Here is a 20,770-nt window from a genome sequence, read left to right as displayed (position 1 = left end):
ATGCAGTTGCTTCCACACTAAATAGGCCTTCTACTTTAGAAAGCCTAAAGATTGACGTCGATAAAGAAGATGAAGTACTTGCAAGCAGTCTAATACTGTCAATAAAGAGAACAGGTATTTTTCTTTCATCCTTTTACTCTTAATAGCCTCTCAAGTAAACACCAACAAAAGCCAAACATTCACTATGTTAAGATAATTCTAGTTTGCTCTGAGTAGCCTGAAGCCACTATTGCTGCTTGCATTTATTTGTACTTACATTAAATCAGCATTAAAAATGCTATAGAGTTAAATTAGCTATATATTTTTTTCTTTCTAGAGGCAAGAATGCTAAATAGCTGTAATGGGAAAAATAAAAACATTTAACAATATCTTCTTGGACCAACCAGATGAAGCAAAGAAATGCATTCTTCATACCCTGTGACAGTAGCACTTGACCTGTTCCTGACACTGCTGTCTTCTAACAGGCCAGGCCACAACTCATTTACCAGCTGAAACACGGTGCAAAAATGCCTTTTAAAATGAAAGGCTACACATGCACTAATCCAAAAGCAAACTGCATCACTTACCAATTCTTGCCTAACAAAGCCCTACAGCCTAATTTCTGGTGTCTGGCCAAAGTCTAACTGAGACATTAAAGATTTAAAGGTAACACACTGAATCGCTGTGCTTGTAACTGAGTTACAAGCACAGAGACCAAGCACAGCCTTTCCTCTGCAGGTTCTCAAGGTTTAATGCAGCCTCAAGACTCCTTTCATAAAAATGTTCTAATGATTACTGGATCTATAGGAACTCCCTTATAGCCATCCTCACTACATACCAAAATCCTCTGTTTAAAAATAAAACAAACAATAAAGACCTCAAAGGAGTCCACAGCAGGCAAGCGGGCTATAGGATACGGATAGCTCTGTTCTGGCAACTTCAGATCAGCAGTCTGACCAAGACTTGGGGAAAGCTGGCTTCAGCTGCCACAGAGAGATCTAGAACAGCTCTACCAAAATCCAGATTTGCATCAGATGATAATCTCATACTGTGCATCTTCTGTCATCATTCAACTTCAGTTTACCACTCTAACTAGACTTGCCTGAAACCTGTAATCCCTGTGAATTATCTACACAGCAGCTCTGCTCTAAACACACAGGGGGCATTAGCAGGTACCCTCAGAACTTCAGTGCTGACCAAGAGGCAGCAGGGAAGGAACAGGAAAGGCAGCATGCAAAAACGCACCACTAGCAATACTAATAGCACAGTGTTCACCGTTCAGACTTGATTAATGAACTAGGCTGCGGATAATTAATTGAATTTGTCAGAGGCAACTTAGACCAGCTATTTGCTTGCTAGGCAGCATCTTGCAACAGCTATGAGATGTATGGACAGAGCTGCTCCTGTCCTTAATGGAGTGAGGGAGTAGTAGAGCTGCTGAACTTCCTTCAGCCAATAGCAATCAGATTACAAAGACAATCCCACTGCTTTATTAAAATGTAAGAGCACTGTGAAAACAATTTATTCAGGAAGTCAGGTTTGTTCTCATGTGCAGAGGTATTGTAGAAGAGCTCAGCAGAAGGAAAACATGCATTAGGAAAACCCTGTTTCTTCAAAGTGTCTTCTCTATTATGCAGACACGAGGATGAATATTTTGCCTTGATCAGAAATGGGTTGATAACAGTACTGGGGCATATTTTAAGAACAAAACATAGCAGACTGCAGCTCTACTCCCAACCCAACCAATGCTGGCCCCTTGTGATGGACTGGCATTTAGAAAAAAAACACTCATGGAAGTGAGGGCTCTGAGAGAGGCTGCTGGGAGTTTCTTCCTGAGACCTGGCCAACTGCTGGCCAGTTCTGAGAATTGACAGTATTTTTGGCCACTGAAAAGTGAGATTACCTTTGTGAATACCACCTTTTAAACCTAAGCCCAGGAGGTTGTGGCTCTATTTGTTTCTGGCCTTGAAAGTCCCAGAGCTCTGGTGCAGCTGGGCCCCATTTCCCCATGGCCTGTCCGGCCTGGGGACGGGGCTGCGCTGGAGCCCAGAAGTTCCTGGGTGGGAGATGGAGCCTGTGGGACCTCAGGCCCAGGCTGGGCCAGGCTGTGCTGTGGCTCTGGCTTCTCCCGGGAAGCCTCCAGATCCCGTTCCAGCAGGGTGGCCAAAGCTCTCCCCAGGGGGACCCCAGATGGCTGTTGACACTCGCCGACCCACCCATGGCCCGCACAGAGGGCTCCAGGCCGAGAACTGTCTGCTCCTTCCCTGTGGCTGCTGGGCTGAGAGACACCTGAAATCTGACACCATGAATACCTGCCCCAGCTTGGGCCAGATTTAAAACCTTTCACTAACCAGATGAGACCTGCAGATTCAATCCCTTTCCAGAGAGAGGAAAGTGAGAGTGATCAATATGTAAAGAGACAATATAAACCATCAAAGTCAATAAAAGAAAGAGTCAAGCCTCAGGTGGAAGGAGAATGTGGAAATGCTTTAATAAGCTGAAATATTCTTTTGGTAAGGCCATGGAGATGGACAATAATGTTCTGAAAAACTCCTTTAATTCATGAAAGAGTATTTGGGGAGAATGAACCATTCAAACTGTAAATCTAAGCAAAGATCTCCATTGATGAAGCTAAGCAGATGGTGGAGTAGTTGTGATCCCATGAGATGCTGGAACAGAGAGAAGTGAGAGTTGATGAAGGCTCTTGGCCCCCAGGGAGAAAAGGAAAAAAACTGTTCCCAGAGATGATCACGGAGACAGATGAAGAAAACCTTTGCCTTTGAGTAACTCATCCTTAAATAACACCCCTTGAGTTCATGGCCCATGAACACACCTCTGAGTGGTATGAAATAGGAGGAGGGCCTGATGGCAGTTTTCCAGGCAGCTACCATCATGAGAATGAAAAGCCATGAGAAAACTGTTTTCTTGTGGAGAACTCTCCATGGAATGACAAGAGAGAACTGCTCTCTCTACAAAGACTGATGAAAAGACTATTGTATAGTTGGGACTTCTTTAACAACCAGGTTTTATCTCTAGGTTGTCAGTTAGACAAGGGAAAGGTTGGGTGGTGGGAAGGAAGGGTTTCTGGAGGTTTTCTCTGAGAAGGGCTCAGCTAGCAGCAAGCCAGCTATGTCTCACCATGAACACCATTTCCTCATGAGTGCTGCTGACATTTTAGACATCCTGAATGCTGTTCTGAGGTATGGCATTGTGAGAGAATGGCCCTGCAAAGTGGAGCCAGCTTTGAAACAGTGGAGCTTCCTCAGCACCCTTGAGGGCAACTCCCAACTCATCCTTAATAAATCCCCCAAAAGTCTCATCTTTTAAATCCAAATTTGTCCAAAGCAGCAACATAACGTACTCAAAGCCAGAAAGTCCATATTCTAGAGGATCTTAGCAGAGCACCAGTCTTCAGGAAAACATTTAAATACATGACCATATGGGCATACCCTGAGCACACCTATATGCCATGCAAGACAGCTGAAACTGCCTTTACAGGCCTACACATCCAAGCACTCACCTTAGCCACTCAGACACGCCTTTGAACTGGCATGGAGCAGATCCCATCTGCATTGCTAAGGGCTTGCACAAACCACCAAAATGAACCTGCCTAAGAGGATACCCCAGCATTATACTAAAAGTTTATCCTTTATACTAAAGGATTGAGTGTTAAACTAAGAGCAACATGTTATTAATCAACTAAATCCTAACTACTACTCTGTTATTTTTGCCATTCTCCAAATGTGTTTAACACAGAACAAAGCAGATATGAAAAAGATAATGGGGGTAAATTCAATTAAAGTCCATTCTCTTCACTGAGGCAACTTTTTTTTAATAAAAATCATATCAAGTTGTTGATGAAGTACTTAGAAAATATGACTGCAAGGTACCATTACAGAACCTATCATGCAGGCTCATACGGGTTATGTGGCTTACTGTATTCATTAAAGGTTCACTACAACTGTTAGTGGGACTGTTAATGGAAGTATTCAAGAAAGGAAATTGGCAACCAATTCATTCTCTCTAATTGAAAAATACTTTCAGATGTCTCATGCAGCATCCAAATGCCTTGCAGAAAACAGCATGTAACTGCATAGAGTAGTAAGTAATAAAATTAGTCTATTGTGTCCTTATTTATCTTTTAGTAATTTGTCTAATTTAATATCTTCTAGCTACATTGAAGTCTGACATAATGCAGGAACAAAATTAATACTGTCTTGTTAATCAGAAAGAAAATTTTAGCCCTCCTACTTCAGAACAAGGACTGTTCAGCAATCCCACATGATGAAGGGAACACTTCATAACCATGTAGAAGACTGCACTGAATCCCAGAATTATGAGCATAACCCACACAGACTCAACATACTGCTTCCATGAGAGCAACAAGTGCCATCCCCAGTGCAGAGTGGACATCACGAAGCTGACTGCTACCAGCAGAAAGTCAATATAAACCTCAGTGTAACTATTTTCAGAGCTCTCTGAATAACAGATACATGGCAGAGAGACTCTGCTGTCCTCTATCACCATCACAGCACAGGGCATGCAGAGAGGCACCATATTCCTCAGATTCATTTCCTTGCTCTACCAGACATTTTCTTCTGTTTGAGGCACCTTCAAACAGGAGTAAATATGCTGGTGTGAGAATTAGCACCCCTCCTCATCACCTGGCAGCTTCCAGAGGACTTGGAATACCAGACTGAAACTACCACCTGTCCAAGAGAAGAACTGCAGCAAAGAGGGTGGAAGAATGGATACCTGCATTTTAGGTTTCTGATATTTGGACCTAGAAGGGTAGATACTCTACTCCCAGCCTTTAGCACCAGATGAAGGATATAGTGCAGAACCTCTCATATTGATTACACTGATCTGTATCACCAAGTATTACCAAAGCCAGAACACAGCTAATTATGTTTAGGGCAGCTTAACAAAGACATATCTGCACTAATCTCAGAACAGACTTGTGAACTTAATGAAAATCTTCCATGTAGGACAAGTTTATTTTCAGTGTAATGGATGTATAAACAGACCTACAAAACAGAAAATTCAACAGCAGTTCTATGTTTAACCAAGGACAAGAAAAAGAGCTGCCATCACACGCCTCTGCCTGTCCCTGTCAGGAAGAGAGCACTACTGACAGATAAGTGAGGCTTACAGGTTTGCAGTATCAGCCAGTCTTATCTCCGCTCTGCAGCCTTTGCCAGAAGACCAGACCAAGGATGAGAATAAGGCAGATCAAGCTAAAACCTCATGTGGCTTCTTCCTTTTCCCTTTGAAGCACATCATATGAAAAACATAATTACCAGTTATTTTAATGCTGCATCCACCTGCTACTATTATGCTAGAGTCCTATACTATAAGCATAGCTGGAGATGTTTTCCCCAATAAAGTATTTTTATTTTAAAAATCCTTTTTATGCCAGTTGTTCTTCTTGGAACAGCTATCTTCTCTGCAGCATCTGTACTGGATGAATTTTAAAAATATTCTTTCCTCTCACCTGCCACCTCCAAAGAGAGATAATAGCCTCAGTGGCTTGATCTCTAGAACATACATTATGATGCTTTGACGGATTTTTCTGGTAATCCTATAGATCAAACCCTGAACTGCTGTAGACTGGTGACAGTGAATTTGATTTAGGGAGAGTTATGCTGACTGGACCCACTGAGACTGCAACCTTGCAGATCTGCTAGGGTCCACACAAAGCTTGTCATTGCCAAGACATTAAATGTTTGCTTTCTATTGGATTAGGATTCATCTGGACCTAGTGCATGGTTTTTGAGACTTTAAGTACATTTTTACTGTATCCATCTGTCACTTTTGAGACATTCCAGTACCTGTCTGCAATAGGCAGAGTTTCATTGCAATTGCTTCTAGAATGATCAAAGACAAGAATCACAGACCTTTTCAATATTTAATTTTCTAGTATTGCATAGGCTGCTGCGAATTTAGAGGAAATTATGTTTTATGTTTATTATGACTCATGTGCTGGTACTGGAAGAGTTTTTCATTAAAAAGTAGCCCTAGGGAGGAGAAAAAAAAAGCCCAAACCAACCAACCACTGCTGAAAGCTGAATATCACCACCTGGCTGACTCAATTTCCAGTGACAGTGCATCCATTCAGGTACAGCAAGCACTGGTGTTTCATTCCTAGGAAAGGCTTATCAGCTAGACTTCAGATGATGAGCTCAAAGTTGTGCTACATTCTTCAGGACAGAATTTCAGACTGTCCTACACTATAACCATTCCTGGATTTTATACTCACTGTCTAAGTCTTTTTGTGAAAGATGAGACAAATTTTGAAAGGGAAATAGTCATTCACACCCCTAATCTAAGTTATATACCCCCTCCCTTTTTTAAAAAAAAAATTATCAAAGCAAATACTTAGTTCTCTGAAATAACTACTGGGGACAAATTTCATATAGCAGTTTTTTCTGAAAGACTGCAAGCTTTATTTCTCTTCAGACTCCACAGACTATTACAGAAATTATTTGGTCACATATGAGCAGAAGTCCTATGCAGCTGTTGAGAGCCGTCATCATAGTGCTCACATCACACAGGAACACAGAATTACAGGAAAGAATAATAAATTTCTAAGAGTTTCCTCTCAAGGTTTAGGTTTTGGCAATACTTTTACCAAGCAATGTCTAATCAGAGATAAAGAAACAAGTAAAAAAGGAACAAGGAAAAGCTGACACAGATCTTGCTTACTAGTAGATCATTATCTTAACTCTGAGTAAACCTTCCTATCAAGAAAACAGGCCTTTAGTTTTTCCCATGTAGAAAATTGAAGAAAAGGATAGTCAGTATCTACCTCAGAGCACTGGAGTTGAACACATAAAAAATAAATTTGTTCAACAAGTGCAACCTTCCCTCCTTTGAAATCAACTCACCTGACTGAAATTCAAAGCCACAAGAAAGGACACATTTCCTAGGTGCTATAGCTTATCTTACCAAAATCTCTACAGACATGACCTTCCGCTACATTTTTTTCCCCTTTTAAAGTCTTCCTATGTGTGTGCATTAGCTTCTCTCACCCACAAATTATGGATCTGGGGCTCATTAGTCTAAACAGAGCTGTAACAATGTCATCAGGTAGAACTTGTTACCTAGCTAAGCCTTTTTTCTGGGGAGGAGTTAAAGCACAACCTACTGAGTTTGACTTGTCACTATGTTACCCTACCTCAATGAGAGTGTCTAGCCAAATTATTTTTACTGTTTCTTTTTGAAAATGTTGATATTACAACAGCTGTCTTTTACAGGTTAATTTTTGATTTATTTGTAATAGCATGCATGTTAAAGCCTGTACAAAGAATCAGAAAATGTTATCGCCATTTTTTCTGCCCATTTTAAAAATTAGTTCTTCTTAACTTATTGAGTCATCTTTCACAGTTCTTCTTACTGTGAATTGATTTTTCCATTATAGGTGCATATAATAGGAAAACTCCTTGAATATCTCTTCATATCTTTTGCTGCATGAGGTAATTCTAAAGCATCTATTTCTGCTTTGACCTTAGTTTTATCTACTTGCCTTTCTTCTGTTAATCCAATTCTATTTTTGGCTATAGCCTCAGTCACAGCATAGTCTTCTAGTTGAAGCGCTGCCAATCTTCTTAATGTAGAACTTCCCTTCCCCCTTCTTCAGGTTGTTAATCACTCTTCTCAAATTTTAGTCTACAAAATTGGATATATCAATTTTCTTATTAGAATTGTTTATGTCAATATGGAATAATTGTTAATAAACAATTTAGAAAATAGAAAATAATGCCAAAAAACCTACAGAAATATAATTTGTAAAATTACCTTGCAAAAATGAACCTTTCTAAGAAGTAGGGGATTAAATAAAAAGTCATGTTCTGTTTATTTTGTCCAGAATATCCAGGTGGACTTAGTTTCATGAGGTCTGACACCACCAAAGCCAGATGGCAACTGTGAAAAAAATAAATGTAACTCTAATGGCTGTAAACTTACCTGACTAAAGAAATATTTTTGCACATTTCCCAGCACCACACAAACACTATGTAGCTGCCTGTAATCTTCATCTTGCCCTCTGAAGTCGATAACTAAAATTATTTCCTTGCTCTGGAGCCACTGATGACAAAATACTTGAAACTGCAGTGAAACAGCTTTAGACAAAGACAAAAGCTACCACAAAGACAGAAGCTATCACATCACTGCTGCCTTTCTCTACTTCAGTAAATTTTGTGACTTCTGCTCAGGATACTAATATTTTATTACTGAATGCTAGTTTGTGTACTAGCTCTGATGTTAATAAAAAATATGGTTGTTTGCAGTTGGTGAGTCCCAAATTAATGACCATGTACACTCCAATAGTACCACCTGCCCTGGTGAGATGTGAACTTGTACACAGAAACATAAAACTTTTCATCTCATCAGAGGGCAAAACTGTTCTGATTTGATTTGAAGCCTGTAAAATAACAATGCAGAAACTCAGCAAGATGTTTGTGCCTGTAAAGTGCTGGGTGTCTTAAGAAGGGACTTTAATTTTAAAAAAGGGAGGAGGTTTCTGGTAGGAAGACGATCTAAGATTAACTCTTGTCCTTGGTTGTCAGGATTTCTCTATATAGAAGATGACACTGATAAGAGAGTTTAATGTCTCTATAAACAACAGTGATCCTAGCAGGAATGGCAAGTACACACACCCTGGGATTCTGCTGTCTAATGAACCAAAAAGTACCAAAAGGAATACTAAATTATTTAAATCCCCTGCTATTTAGCACAAACACAAAATTGCACTGTCTCAACAAGATCAGATCAGATTTATTATTACAGATATTTTATTTCCATTTTCTCTCTCTTTGGGGTTTTGGCAGAAAGCCCTCAAAGAAAATGGTTTGGGTAATTAGCTGGCAAGCCAAAACTTCAACAAAATCATCCAATGTTGAGGATTGCAGAATTTTCTTCTTTGCAGCCCAGTCTTTCTTGATGGTGAAAGTTTAGGACTGCTGAAGTCTCTCTGGCTGTTCAGGCTGGGAGCACTTACTGCTCTCTCCTATGCCATGCCAGACACAGTCCCTTGCATCTAACTTGAATTCCTACCAGAACCAACCTGGCTAAGAACACTTGAGAGAGATAGCATAGAATATGGAGTCAGGGATGGAAGTGGACAGAGATTTAAAGCAGGTGCATCTACTGTGATACAAACCAAACTTCTTATTTTCAGTGGAGATCCTGCAACTAAAGAGGCCTTCTTGGGTCTACTGTAGGATTTTGGATTTTGCACATATCCCACTCTGTCACAAGAGAGGGAATGGTAATGGAGCAATGTGTGTGGAAGATACTGTGTTCACAGTCCCAACTAAGAGATCCATGACAGAAGGGCTACCTGGAAGGCACTAGGTAAAGTTACATCTTGAGCTATGTTTATCCAGTGTTTACTGGACAATTTTAGTGACAGTATACATTACAACTCACAGGAGGAAGCTCACCTTCTCCAGAAAATGTATCCTTAATTCTTCCTATTTTAAGGGCTCAGCACGATATAGAAAGACCTGAAAAAATATCTATTGAAGTTTAACCCCAGCTGGAAAGTAAGTACCATGCAGCTGCCCACTGCTCTGTCCCACCTGAAATCAGGACAATGTCACAAGATGGAATGGGTCCAAAAGAACTGTTAAGTAATGAGTTCCTTTGCACATTTGCATGGTCATTGACTAATACTTGCACTTTGCTGGTGTCTTTATTTGGGACCCAGACCCCCAAAATTTTTTTCTGTAAGAAGTGAACTCTTTCTCCTCAGATATTTCAGATCTTTCTAGGCATTCCTCTCTCTTTCTGAAGACTGATCATCCTGCTTTGTTACCCTGCTGATGACGAGTAGGGTTTAAAAACTTTTCAAAGACGAGATAAGCAATTTTCAGATTTGTAAATAAAATTACTTTGATAAAAAACAGAGAGTATGAACTTTTTTATTTTTTACTGAAGATTGTAGGAAAAATTCCGCAAGGATCAGGATTTTTATTAAGAACTGATAGTGAATGGTTCCCCCTCTTCAGGCAGTGCAGGATTAGGATAAATTTGGCTGGGGCAGGGCTAGCACTCTCTCCACCTGTCTGTCTGCTAGGCTCTTATGAAAGCTCCTTTTTTCCCCTATGACCAGTCAGGTAAATGGCACAAGGATGGCTTCCAGATGCAGATTTGTATTAGTGAAACTCTGAGAAAAAGATTTGATTGTTAATCTGTAAAGTAGAAGTGGTGCCCTCCCAGCCTGGGTAGCACCTACATACCTTAATTCCCGTCTCTGGGTCTTGCTTCAAAACAAGGCACCAGGACTGATGTCAATGTATTTCAGTGCAGTAGTGTCAAGATGAATAATGAGGAATGGGACCACCATGCTTTGAGATGATTTATTGCTCAAGTAGCCAGATAAGACGTCAGTCTGAAGGAGTGACATTTAGAGGAGCAACAAGTCAACCATAGCTCAAGGTAGTCACGGGTTTCTGTTTCACACAGCAATATATAACATTTTGGTCCAATAGACAGTTGACACAAAACTTGTTTTTACTTACTAACCTATCACCTTTGCTTAATTTTGCTGCACTGCCTCTGTCTTTTAGCCACTAAGATGATAGGTCATGTACTCATACACACACTTCTATTACATCTAGATCTCTAACCTACTCTATAAATCACATTATTACAGCTCAAACTTCAAACTATTTTACTTAATATAATTTCTTACTTACTCTAGGCATATTCTTACTTATAACTATAGGAACCTAAGTTCATAATTTCTCTACCCAATGTCTGTGTACCTTCATCATTACATTAACCCAAGCTCTTTCTAAGGCTGCAGATTGAACCCTTCAGCATCTGTAGAATTTTCTGGTTTTCCATTTCCCACACAGTAGCCATGGCACCACTGAAGCAGTAACTATGCTGAGCTTTCCCAGTGATGCAGAAATGTTGACTAAATGTCATCTGGATTTCAGATTCAAGCTTCCAGGTTAAATCCTGACTCCCAGCTGTGTAACTGATATGACAAATGCAGATGTAACCTCTGTATCTGTTTCAGAGTTATGATGGCTGATGTTGACTTTGCACATGCTCTTTCAGCATCTTTCTCCCATTTACAAATAAACAGCATCTGTTAAACAAGGCAACATATGGTTAGAATATTTAAAGGCACAAAAAACCCTGGGGTACTTGTTTCATATATCCTTTGAATAAGCACTGGGTTGAATGTTCCTAGATCTCACAGGCACAGGATCTTAGAATGCCTTTACTGTGTGTTGTACAAATAGGCAGAACAGTGCTGAGTTGACAAGAGATAAGACCTGAGCCCTCCTTCTGTTCAAAGTAGAAAAATTTATCAGGGTGATGTTATTATAAGGAGACAAACCCTTTGCTTTCACTCTTTCTAACTACCTGCTCATTTAATAAAATCAAATTAATGGGTTTGGTCATCTACATTTGAGAAATTAGAAATTAAAAATCAAGGCCTTGCAGTCAGTTTTAAACAAGATGTCAGGCTGCCTTCTGTCCTTTACAGAACCTATACACTGATTTAATCTGTGTTAATCCTGATTTCCAACACTCTAAAATAAGGTAGATTCACCAAACCAAACCATTAGCTAAAACAAACTGACACATTTTATTGGATCCATTATGAACTGATACAATCATAGCTCTTCCATTTTAGTCAAGTGGAGGATAAGTTCTCATTTATCTGCTTTTTGCACTAATACCCCAAGGCAAGAGTTTTCAAAATGTTAATCAGAACTAGAATTAACAAAAGTGCCCTGTGAAAGGGGGAATAGCAGCAGAAATATATTTAAAACCCACAGTATGTGTTGTGATTCTTCATCACAACATGAGAGTGTTGAGGCTAATTTACTGACACTTCATGTTCATGTTCATTTAAACTGGTTTTAGAAATCACTGCAAGGATAACTGCACCTGCAGCTGTCAGGAGAACCTCCTGTAAATGTCATGTACATGGATGTGATATTGTAACTGTAGGGATTGTGTCACTTCTGTGAGGAGTCCAAATAGGTGGGTGGACTGGGTCACTCACCAGAATCTGCATCATATCAGCTTTGCCTTACCACCCCTTGGCTTGAAATATAAAACTTTGCATCTTCTGTTTTAAGGTCTTTTTGCTCCATTGTAGCTTCCAGTAATCTCATTTAAAATGTCCCAAAATCTAGAATTACTGTCATGTAAGTACTACTCAGCAAGTGATCTGACAGCCAGGAACTTTGAAACAGGCAGGCATCTATCCATTCCTTGGGCTGGAAAAAAACTGTCCAGGAACTTTTCTAGTGAGCAGGACTCATTATGAAAAGTTGGCAATAATGATAATCAAAAATCTGAGAACTTTCCTAAGAAATACTGGAATAGCTGAAAACAATGTATTTTCAGTATTGATAATTAAGGGGGGGTTTTGTACTAAAAATAAACCCCCAAGCTTCATAAAATCTGGAGTTTTTTTCTCAATCTTCAACCATGTCAATGATCTTTTCCAAATTACCCTTTGAGTGTACCAGCTAGGAATCAGTTATCTAAAGCTCTCAGATGCCATGTCTTACATCCCTGAACTGCTCCAAAAGGCTTAAGTAGCTTAACTGGAAAAGATAAGAGACTGAAAAGAAAATATTTGTGGCAAGCCACACTTAATAGCTGTCCCAGAAGCAGAAAGATGTCACTGCAGAGATACTCAACTGCCTTTTCAAAATCTAGTATATTGCTCTGCTCTATCAGGTATATGTACAAGAAAGACCCTGTGATTAACTATCCCTTAAAAGAACATGTTGGCAATCGGTCTCTACAGATACTGTCTGTAACAGATATTCTAGTATCTGTACTACTACAGGCTTAATTAAAATGTGTCACAATACGACATGGGACAGGAAAATAAGTCTGAAACACTTCGCTGTTGTAGTAATAAAGCTAACCTAGGTGCTTGGGGAAACAGATGACCTGGTTGTTCATAGGGCCTTCAGCAGGGCTTCACTACAACAAAAATGCCTTGTGAGCTGCTAATTGGAGAGTGATCAGTTTTAGATGCTGTCATCAGTTTTTAGATGATCATCCAAAATACCATCTGCAGTCAATGGGAGCTATCAGCTTGAAACTTCTTGGGGAGAGAGGAATTAATGGTAAGAAGAAAAAGGAATGCTTTAGAGCAACTTCACTTATCAAGCCATGGATTTCCAGGTTAAAGAAAAAAAACCTGCAGAGTTGGCAGAGGTCAAGACTGCACTCGAACCTTGTGGCAATGGAAATGCAATGCTAAATGACTATTCTTTCTATGCCCAGTGAGTTCCATTCAGGAAGTACACCCAGCAGTTCCAACGTCTTGGTGATATTCTAGGACCTTGAACAGAGAAGCAGATTTCTTTGCAGTCATTTTACTGTTAGATATTTTCATCCTTCATGGAACTACAGTGGCATTTCTGCCAAATCACACTAGTAGGGCAGTGCTTTTAGGTCTACCCAGAAAATGAGAGCATTGACTCACGCAGCACAGGGAAGTATACTAAAAGCAGATACTGCTAGAGAACTAAAATCTGAAATGAAAGTCCTGTGGAGAGAGTGGCACAGAGAAGGAATAAAACAGTTTCTATAAATAGACAGTACATGTGTCTGTTTGCAATGGAGTTATGAATACTCAAGTAGCATAACATAAGAGAGTTCATATATTGGCTATACAGCAGAGTGGAATTTTTAACTTTTATTTAATACATTCATTTAATTTGATCCTAGAAACAGAAGGATAGTTAAATCTCTTATGTCTTCAATTAACTCCTAAATAACTGTGTTCCTTATCATCTGAGTGGTTTGATCTTTAATGGATTTATTAGTAATCTCACCTCCCCCATCACAGTAGAGGGAAAAAAAAAATGTTTCTTCTGCCACTCTTCTTAGGACCTTGGTTATTTATGAAGCTGTATTTGCTCCACAGTAACTGTGCATAAATCACCTTTTACTAATTCACCGTCCTAAGCAGGGGTATTTTAAATTCCCTCCTATTCTAATGCAAACTAACTCTCACAGCCAAACAAGCTTCAAGCAAAGGCAGCAGAAGTTCAGGCTGGCCTCCAGTTAGCCCTGTCACTGTCACCACCTCACTTTAGAGTCGTGCGAGATCCCACACAGCTTGAGAAGGCTCCCCTTTGTGCTACTATAGAAACATAGTAACGTAAAGCATGGGGTTTATTGTGATGAGCGCTTTGTCAAAAGGCATAATTGTCACTGGTGTTTACATAAATAGGACCGGGCCTTTGATGTGACAGAATAAGCTGTGCATTATACAACCCTGCGTGCCAGTTAAACATGGATGAAAAGAAATGGGAGGTCTGTAACACACCAAATTGCCACCACGCAGTTTGAGTGTGTGCATGAACAAACACGGACTGAAGTAATCTGTCTATTCAGTAGTAACTTCTGCCACTAAACTGGTAGAAGTTTAGTCTTCACCTGGAAAAGTTTCCCATCACAAAGCAGAATTTCTGTGTGCCAAGGCTATGGCTGCAATCGTCTTGCTCAATGTTTCGGTAACTCTTGGTGATGCTAACAGCAGTTAAAGCATTTGCTGAGGAAATACACCCCCCTGGTCAGTCCCCACTGTCACTAATCATGCCAGGTACACTTCTCGCAGCAGAACAGGGCTTTTTCTCTTAGTTAAACACTTTTAACAATAGTAATTAAGGAATCTGTTTGCTCAGCACTTTGCTGACCCCTTCATAGGGGTTGTTTGTTTAAAAATGCATCCAAGGCAACTGCTGATCCTCCTGCAAAATAGGATGTAGGTATCACGTGAGTTGATGAGAGTGAGCTCCAACGTTAAGGCTTTGTAGCCTTCATGCTTCTTACACCACCTGAACCTGTCCTCCACAAAACCAAATTACACCCTGTTTGAAGCAGAAACAGCCATCATGCAGAGCTGATGATCTATTTCACCTATGGAACCTGTGCATTTCATATTTATCTACAGGAATTATGTCTAACCTGTAAATGACTTCAGATAAAATCAAAGAATCATTACTGCTGGAAAAGACCTCTGAGATCATCAGGTCCACCCTTTGACTGAATACCACCATGCCCCCTAAACCTTATAGCAAAGAGCCATATCTACTCATTTTTGAACAATTCCAGGCATGGTGACCCAACCACTTCCCTGAGAAGCCTGTTCCAATGCGTAACCATCTTTGCTCAAGGACAAAAGCTTTGAGGAAAGTACAAGTGCCTGTGTAGAGTTTTAACTGATCTGTATGACACTTCCCAACAGTTGCAATCATGGTAATTATATCACAGCACAAAAATAGTCCAAAAAAATTCTTGCATAGACATTTCTCTGAAAAATGGAAGAGATAGATCCTTTACAAAGAAAGGCGTAAGACTCTTAAGATCAAAAACACAGCATAAACTATAAGTATGTCACAGGAAAAGTAGATAAAAAACGTATAAAAGGAGTATCGTTTCATACCATTAAAAGATGTTTATATTTCAGCTCCTCATGTCCTGAAAGAAGATTCTGTTACTCTTGACACTAAAAATATTTTTCTTGCTGATGTGTATCAGTGAGCAGTTGAAAGACCACAGTAAGTATTATCAAGATCAGTTGTACTTTTAATCCATTATAAAGCTGAAATTCGATTTTTTTCCCTAAAAATAAAAATGCCATTGTATAATCACCCAATGTCATATTGACATTTTTTTATTTTTAGTAATTTTAAGGAGGCAGGAAGGAAAATAACAAGTTAGTCTTTGATGTCTGTGGTTACAACAGTAAGGAGCTAGAGACTTTGAGAATAATTTAAATCAAATCAATTTATCTTGGTTGGTACAACATTAGAGCAATAAAGAGGTTTACTTGTACAAGGAAAAAAAATCAATGAATGAGCAAATGCATAAAAAAGAAGAGCAATGATCATCTGAGTGGCAGAAGGTGACTTCCCATCTCTAAATTCTCCTTTTTACATTATCTGCTTTTCTGGCAAGTGCTTTATACCAGTGTTAAGCAGGTTTAAAACTCTATCAAATATACCAGTTACACTTTATACTGTCTTAGCACATGTGAAAGTCACACTACCAAGTGCAGGAGAGTAGAAAATCTGAGACAAAAAGACATTGTTAGACCATCACAGAGGTAGTGTTCTTCTTCACTAAAGAGGAATGGCATCACTGAGGCACAACTTAACCACCTAGATCCACAAGAATGACTGTGGACTGTCCATGACCAAGTACTGGAGATATTCAAGAAATGTCTGGACACAATCTTATGCAATGTACTCTAGGAGAACCCAACTTGAGCAGGGAGGTTGTACTCTCTGTGATCCCTTCCAACCTATCCTGTGTGATTCTGTGATTTACAAAAGCAGAAGCTTCAACTCCTTATGTATGCCACACTGAAGCTAAACATTCTCCAAGTGCCAATCCAGTATCTGAAGGGTGCCCAGGTTTGGATGCCAAATGTTAAGTCACAAAAAGATCTGCCAAACTGCAGCTCTGGGAAAGGAGCCTCCCTATCACAGGACAGGGTTTCAGATCGAACTTGCAGAAGTGGACACAACCCCAAACACTGGAAAGTGGAATCTGCTTAACTGCAACTGTTTCATCTGAATGGCTTAGGCTGAAGATAAGTAAAGCTGGTAATATGCTAAATCCTATCCTGAAACCTTACCATTTCCTTTGAGCAGGCATTATACACCTCTTTGCTCAGCATCCAACTTACTTCAGCAGATATGCAGAAGTCCCTGAAGTTCTGTCCTAGCTACCAAGCAGTGAGACCAAACAGAGAATTGTTACTAGAGTCACCAGGTTGTTCAGAGAAGCCAAAGGGAAGGTGGCTTTCTCCTTTCAGCTAGCTCTAGCCTAGTTCCATGAGATGAACAGCCATGAGTGGATAAAGGACATTTTCAAATACAGCATCATCCAAAAGCAAGTGCTTTCCAAGGTGGTCTGAGATTTAACCCAAAGCAGAGCCGATCAGGAAATGCGCACATTTCTCATTGAAACAAAAAGTGCTGAAGCAGCATTGTCCTACACTTTTTCTCACCACAGAGACTGTACTAGGCACCTAAATATTTTTTGCACAGGAACGGGTGTCTGTAAGTCACCAGCAATGTCACTGATGCTTCATCTATGCCCAAGCAGAACATACCACAGCTGAAATCAGAATGCACCTTGGTCCTACAGAAGTCAGCATAAGTCCTTTGGGAACAGAATTCTACCTCCAAAGTCTTCCATTTCTGTATATATATATTTGTTTTTTTGTTTGTTTATGAACTAGTTGGCAAACAGTTTCCTAAATAAACCTCTTAAGAAACCTTGTGATTTACCTCTCCGCAGGCTCACTGCAGTGCCTGATGCTCTCCCTGCTCCTGATCACGGGACAGACGCCCCTGACCGGCGTGGTGGGGTGGGGGCACCCCTGTCTCCCCTGCACCGGCGGTACTGCCCTCTGACTAGAAGAAATTTTCCTGTCAAAACTATCAGAGCCGAGAGAACGGCGGGGGACGCCGTGCCCCTCGGGGCTGCTCACGCCGCGGCTGCCGGGCCCGGGGTGGCGGCGGGATGCCTGGCAGGTGCGGCAGCGCGGGTGGCAGCGCCGGGCCGGGCTCTGCAGCGGGGGCGCGGTGCCCTTGGGGCCGGCCCGGGCGGGCAGCGCTGTGCCCGGGCCCCGCGGCACCGCCTCGCTGAGGGGAGCCCCCGAGGGCGGCACTGCGGGGTCCCCGAGCGCCGCGGCCGGCGGGGAGCTGGGGCGGCAGGGCCGGCCGGCCGCGCCATGGAGGCGCCGCTGCCATCCCTTCCCTTCCCTTCCTCCCTTCCTTTCCTTTCCCTTCCCCCGCGCCTGCCTTCCTCCGCCGCGGCGCCTCCTCCCCGCGCCGCTCCCGCCCGCCTCGCCTCGCCCTTTCCTCACCGGCCGAGGAGTGGATCTTGGAGGATTTCCGCCGCAGGGACATCTTCAGCGCGGTGTCCAGGCCGGCCCTGTTCGGCATGGTGCGGCCGGCCGGGGCGCGCTGGCCATGGGCCCCCCCGCACGCAGACGCCGCGCTGCGGCCGCCGGCACCGCCGCGCCCGGGCTGCGGGGGCGGGCGAGGCGCTCAGCCCTGGCCGGGCCCGGAGATGCCCTCCCGGGCAGCCGCTCACGGCTCCGGGAGCCCGCTGTGAGCCACCGCGTAAGGTGCCGTGAAGTCAGGGCCTGGGTTTGGTGGGGGGTTTTGAGGTCTCTGTCTGCAACTAGTATTTTACTAGACATTTTAGGCGCGTAAAGCATCCCACGAAAGCCCCCGCTGGGATCAGGATCCCTAACCGGGCTTCTTTGTTCCGGTTACAAGGGCATCTTTCATCACTGTGGCATGTTGCCAGCCTCATCACAAAAGATGCCGTTCCTTCTCAAAATGTCCGGTAAATCAAGGATAAAAAAAGAAACAGAGGAAAGATTCATCAATGTAGCACTTACAGCACATCACCTTTCTGGGCAAAACATTTGCAGTCATGAGAACTTACCTATTAAGGGCAAGCAAAGAAGGAGCGTAACTTAATAGGAAAAAAAAAAAATAAAAAATTAGGTAAGGCAGCATCTCTGAATCTTTACAGCTCCTGGTCTTAACCAGGCATAGCTAGCAGCAGTTGCCACATCTTAGTGGGCTGTTTTCTCTACCAGATGAGCTTTGAGGTAGAATGGTTTGAAAGAGGCAGAATCACCACAGGACAAGGATATATTGAGTTTTGGGAAGATCTACTGCATAAGAAATGTGAAGGTCTCCTTGAAGGTCTGTGGCAAGTGTCCCTAAGTCTGTATCTAAACAACTTGACCCTACAGAGTTGGCTGCCACACATGATGGGTAACTTGGGTGTTACTTCAAAGATCATAAATAATACTAAACCTCTGAATCTTGCTGTACTTTGGTGTTCTCACATATAGTATGAAAAGTGATACTTTCTAGCTACAACTTCACAAAATATTAGAAATAGAAATATTGTCGACAAACCACTTTGCACATCCTAAACTCAAAGTAATCCAGAACTGTGGCATTTGACAGTGACTGCACTGAATGCATCATAGCCCACTGGAGATGTGTGCTATGCAACAGGACTGCTGCTGACAGATATTTCTTGCCTGTGAGAAGATTTTACTCATGGATTTTGTCAGTCTGGGAGAAGTGGCCCAAGAGCTTTTGTGAATTAAATCATCCAGTAAGGACAATACCCAGTGTTGGCATTCCTGCATGGCTTTCCCATTTTAAGACCATGACATGGAGCTGGTTATCTTTATGAACATCATTTTCTCCCTCAGCTTGCTCTTTCTCCTGTCCACAAATCATTTTCTATTATGGTCAGTGTCTTTGTACCAGAAAAAATTGCCTGGGGAACAAGGAATCACTTCACATATATTGTTAGCTATTAGCCAAGTTAAAGTGAAGTTCTCTTTGGGTTCAAGCTGTCAGCTCAAAGTCAAAGAAATTGCTCCCAAAAAAAGACCAAAAAATGAATGGCAACTCCTGGATTCATGTTTACTTTTTCATCAGAAAAAGTGCTCAGGTGACCTGTGTTTACAGTACACTTAAAGTATTGTCGACTGCCTACCTGTGAGCCCATGTAGCAGCTGAGCACATTTGTTCCTCCACATACACTGCACTTGCTTTCACCTCTGCACAATCAATGTTCTTGAAGAGAACATTCAGCTTGAACACCATCTGCCTTGCAGCTGCAAGGGCTACTCACTCACCTAAACTTGACTGCTTCAGTGCCTCAAGATTTAATTGCCCACCTCAACATGGGCGGTATCCCCATGGAAAGTGCTTCCTGAGCATTTAATGACCAGGCATTTTAATAAAGTTTACTGTCATGGAAGAAACAAAACACATTTTTGCCTCTGCCCAGAGTAAGGGCCTCAAAGGAGACCTGCCTGCAAATTCTGTCTCAAATCACAAGTTGATATAATCATACACTGCAGTCTAGTGGGACACTGAGGGGAGAAAGTGGACCGCAAAATTGTTCAAGGAAACCAAGTGTGCAGGATAATCTCGATAACTGAGAAAGAACCCAAGTCCTGCTCAGCAGGCTTAAGAGTGGGGCCTGCAGGAAAACTTAAGTGTGCAGTCCAGAGCAGTTGTGTTTCTGAAAGCTCGTGTTCATTAGTAACCAGCTGACAAGCTGTGGGTTAGCCCTGAGCTTTGAGGAAAGAAACAGCTCATTCCGCTGTGCAGGACTCACCTTTGTAATTTTGTTATGCAATGCCTGTCTTTGTCATCATGCTGATGTGCACTAAATTGTGTATTATCGGACCATGAGTCATGGCAGTATTATTCCCTGGGGTCTGTCATAATGGCTCCATGGTTTGAATGATGTACCAAAAAAAAAATTGAGTTGGTATTTTTCAAATTACAATGTGCTCACTTTTCTAGTATTTATAGCAATGTACTTTCAAATAGCTCAGTATGCATAATAATTATTTCAATGTAATAAATAAAGCAAAGGCAGGAAGAATGGTCCTGTAGTTAATGTGCCAGACTGGGAGACAGGATATCTTTATTCTATTTTTGACTGTGCCAGATGCTGTCTGGGACCTTAGAGAGATTTTTAAGCCCAAATTTCCAAAAATGCAAAAAGATGCATCCTCTGCTCCAATTACTAATATTATACACAGAGACTGGTTCTGGAAAAAAAAATTGAAAGAAACACACATTACTCAGAATTTATTAGTGTAGTGGAAAACATAACAGTCTAATCAAAGGTGAAAGTTAATTATTATCAAAATGAATGAAAAAACAACAAAAAAATAAAGAATGTTACTACTGCTTCTGAAAGAAAAAGAACAGAAATA

The 20,770-nt window shown here is 41.4% G+C and overlaps 1 protein-coding gene across 1 annotated transcript in view; it reads right to left on the bottom strand.

Moving 5' to 3' along the window:
• Positions 1 to 17,973, bottom strand: part of ATP8A2 (ATPase phospholipid transporting 8A2) — a 319,093-nt gene extending 301,120 nt beyond the window's left edge. Inside the window, exon 1 of the mRNA XM_058827389.1 lies at positions 17,861 to 17,973. Coding sequence (XP_058683372.1) covers positions 17,861 to 17,939 — 79 coding nt within the window. The 5' untranslated portion in view covers positions 17,940 to 17,973. The remainder of the gene's footprint in view (positions 1 to 17,860) is intronic.
• Between the last annotated feature and the right edge of the window lie 2,797 nt (positions 17,974 to 20,770).

This window comes from Poecile atricapillus, chromosome 1, assembly GCF_030490865.1.
Source record: "Poecile atricapillus isolate bPoeAtr1 chromosome 1, bPoeAtr1.hap1, whole genome shotgun sequence".
NCBI lineage: Eukaryota > Metazoa > Chordata > Aves > Passeriformes > Paridae > Poecile > Poecile atricapillus.
This window is presented reverse-complemented; position numbering and strand designations above follow the sequence as displayed.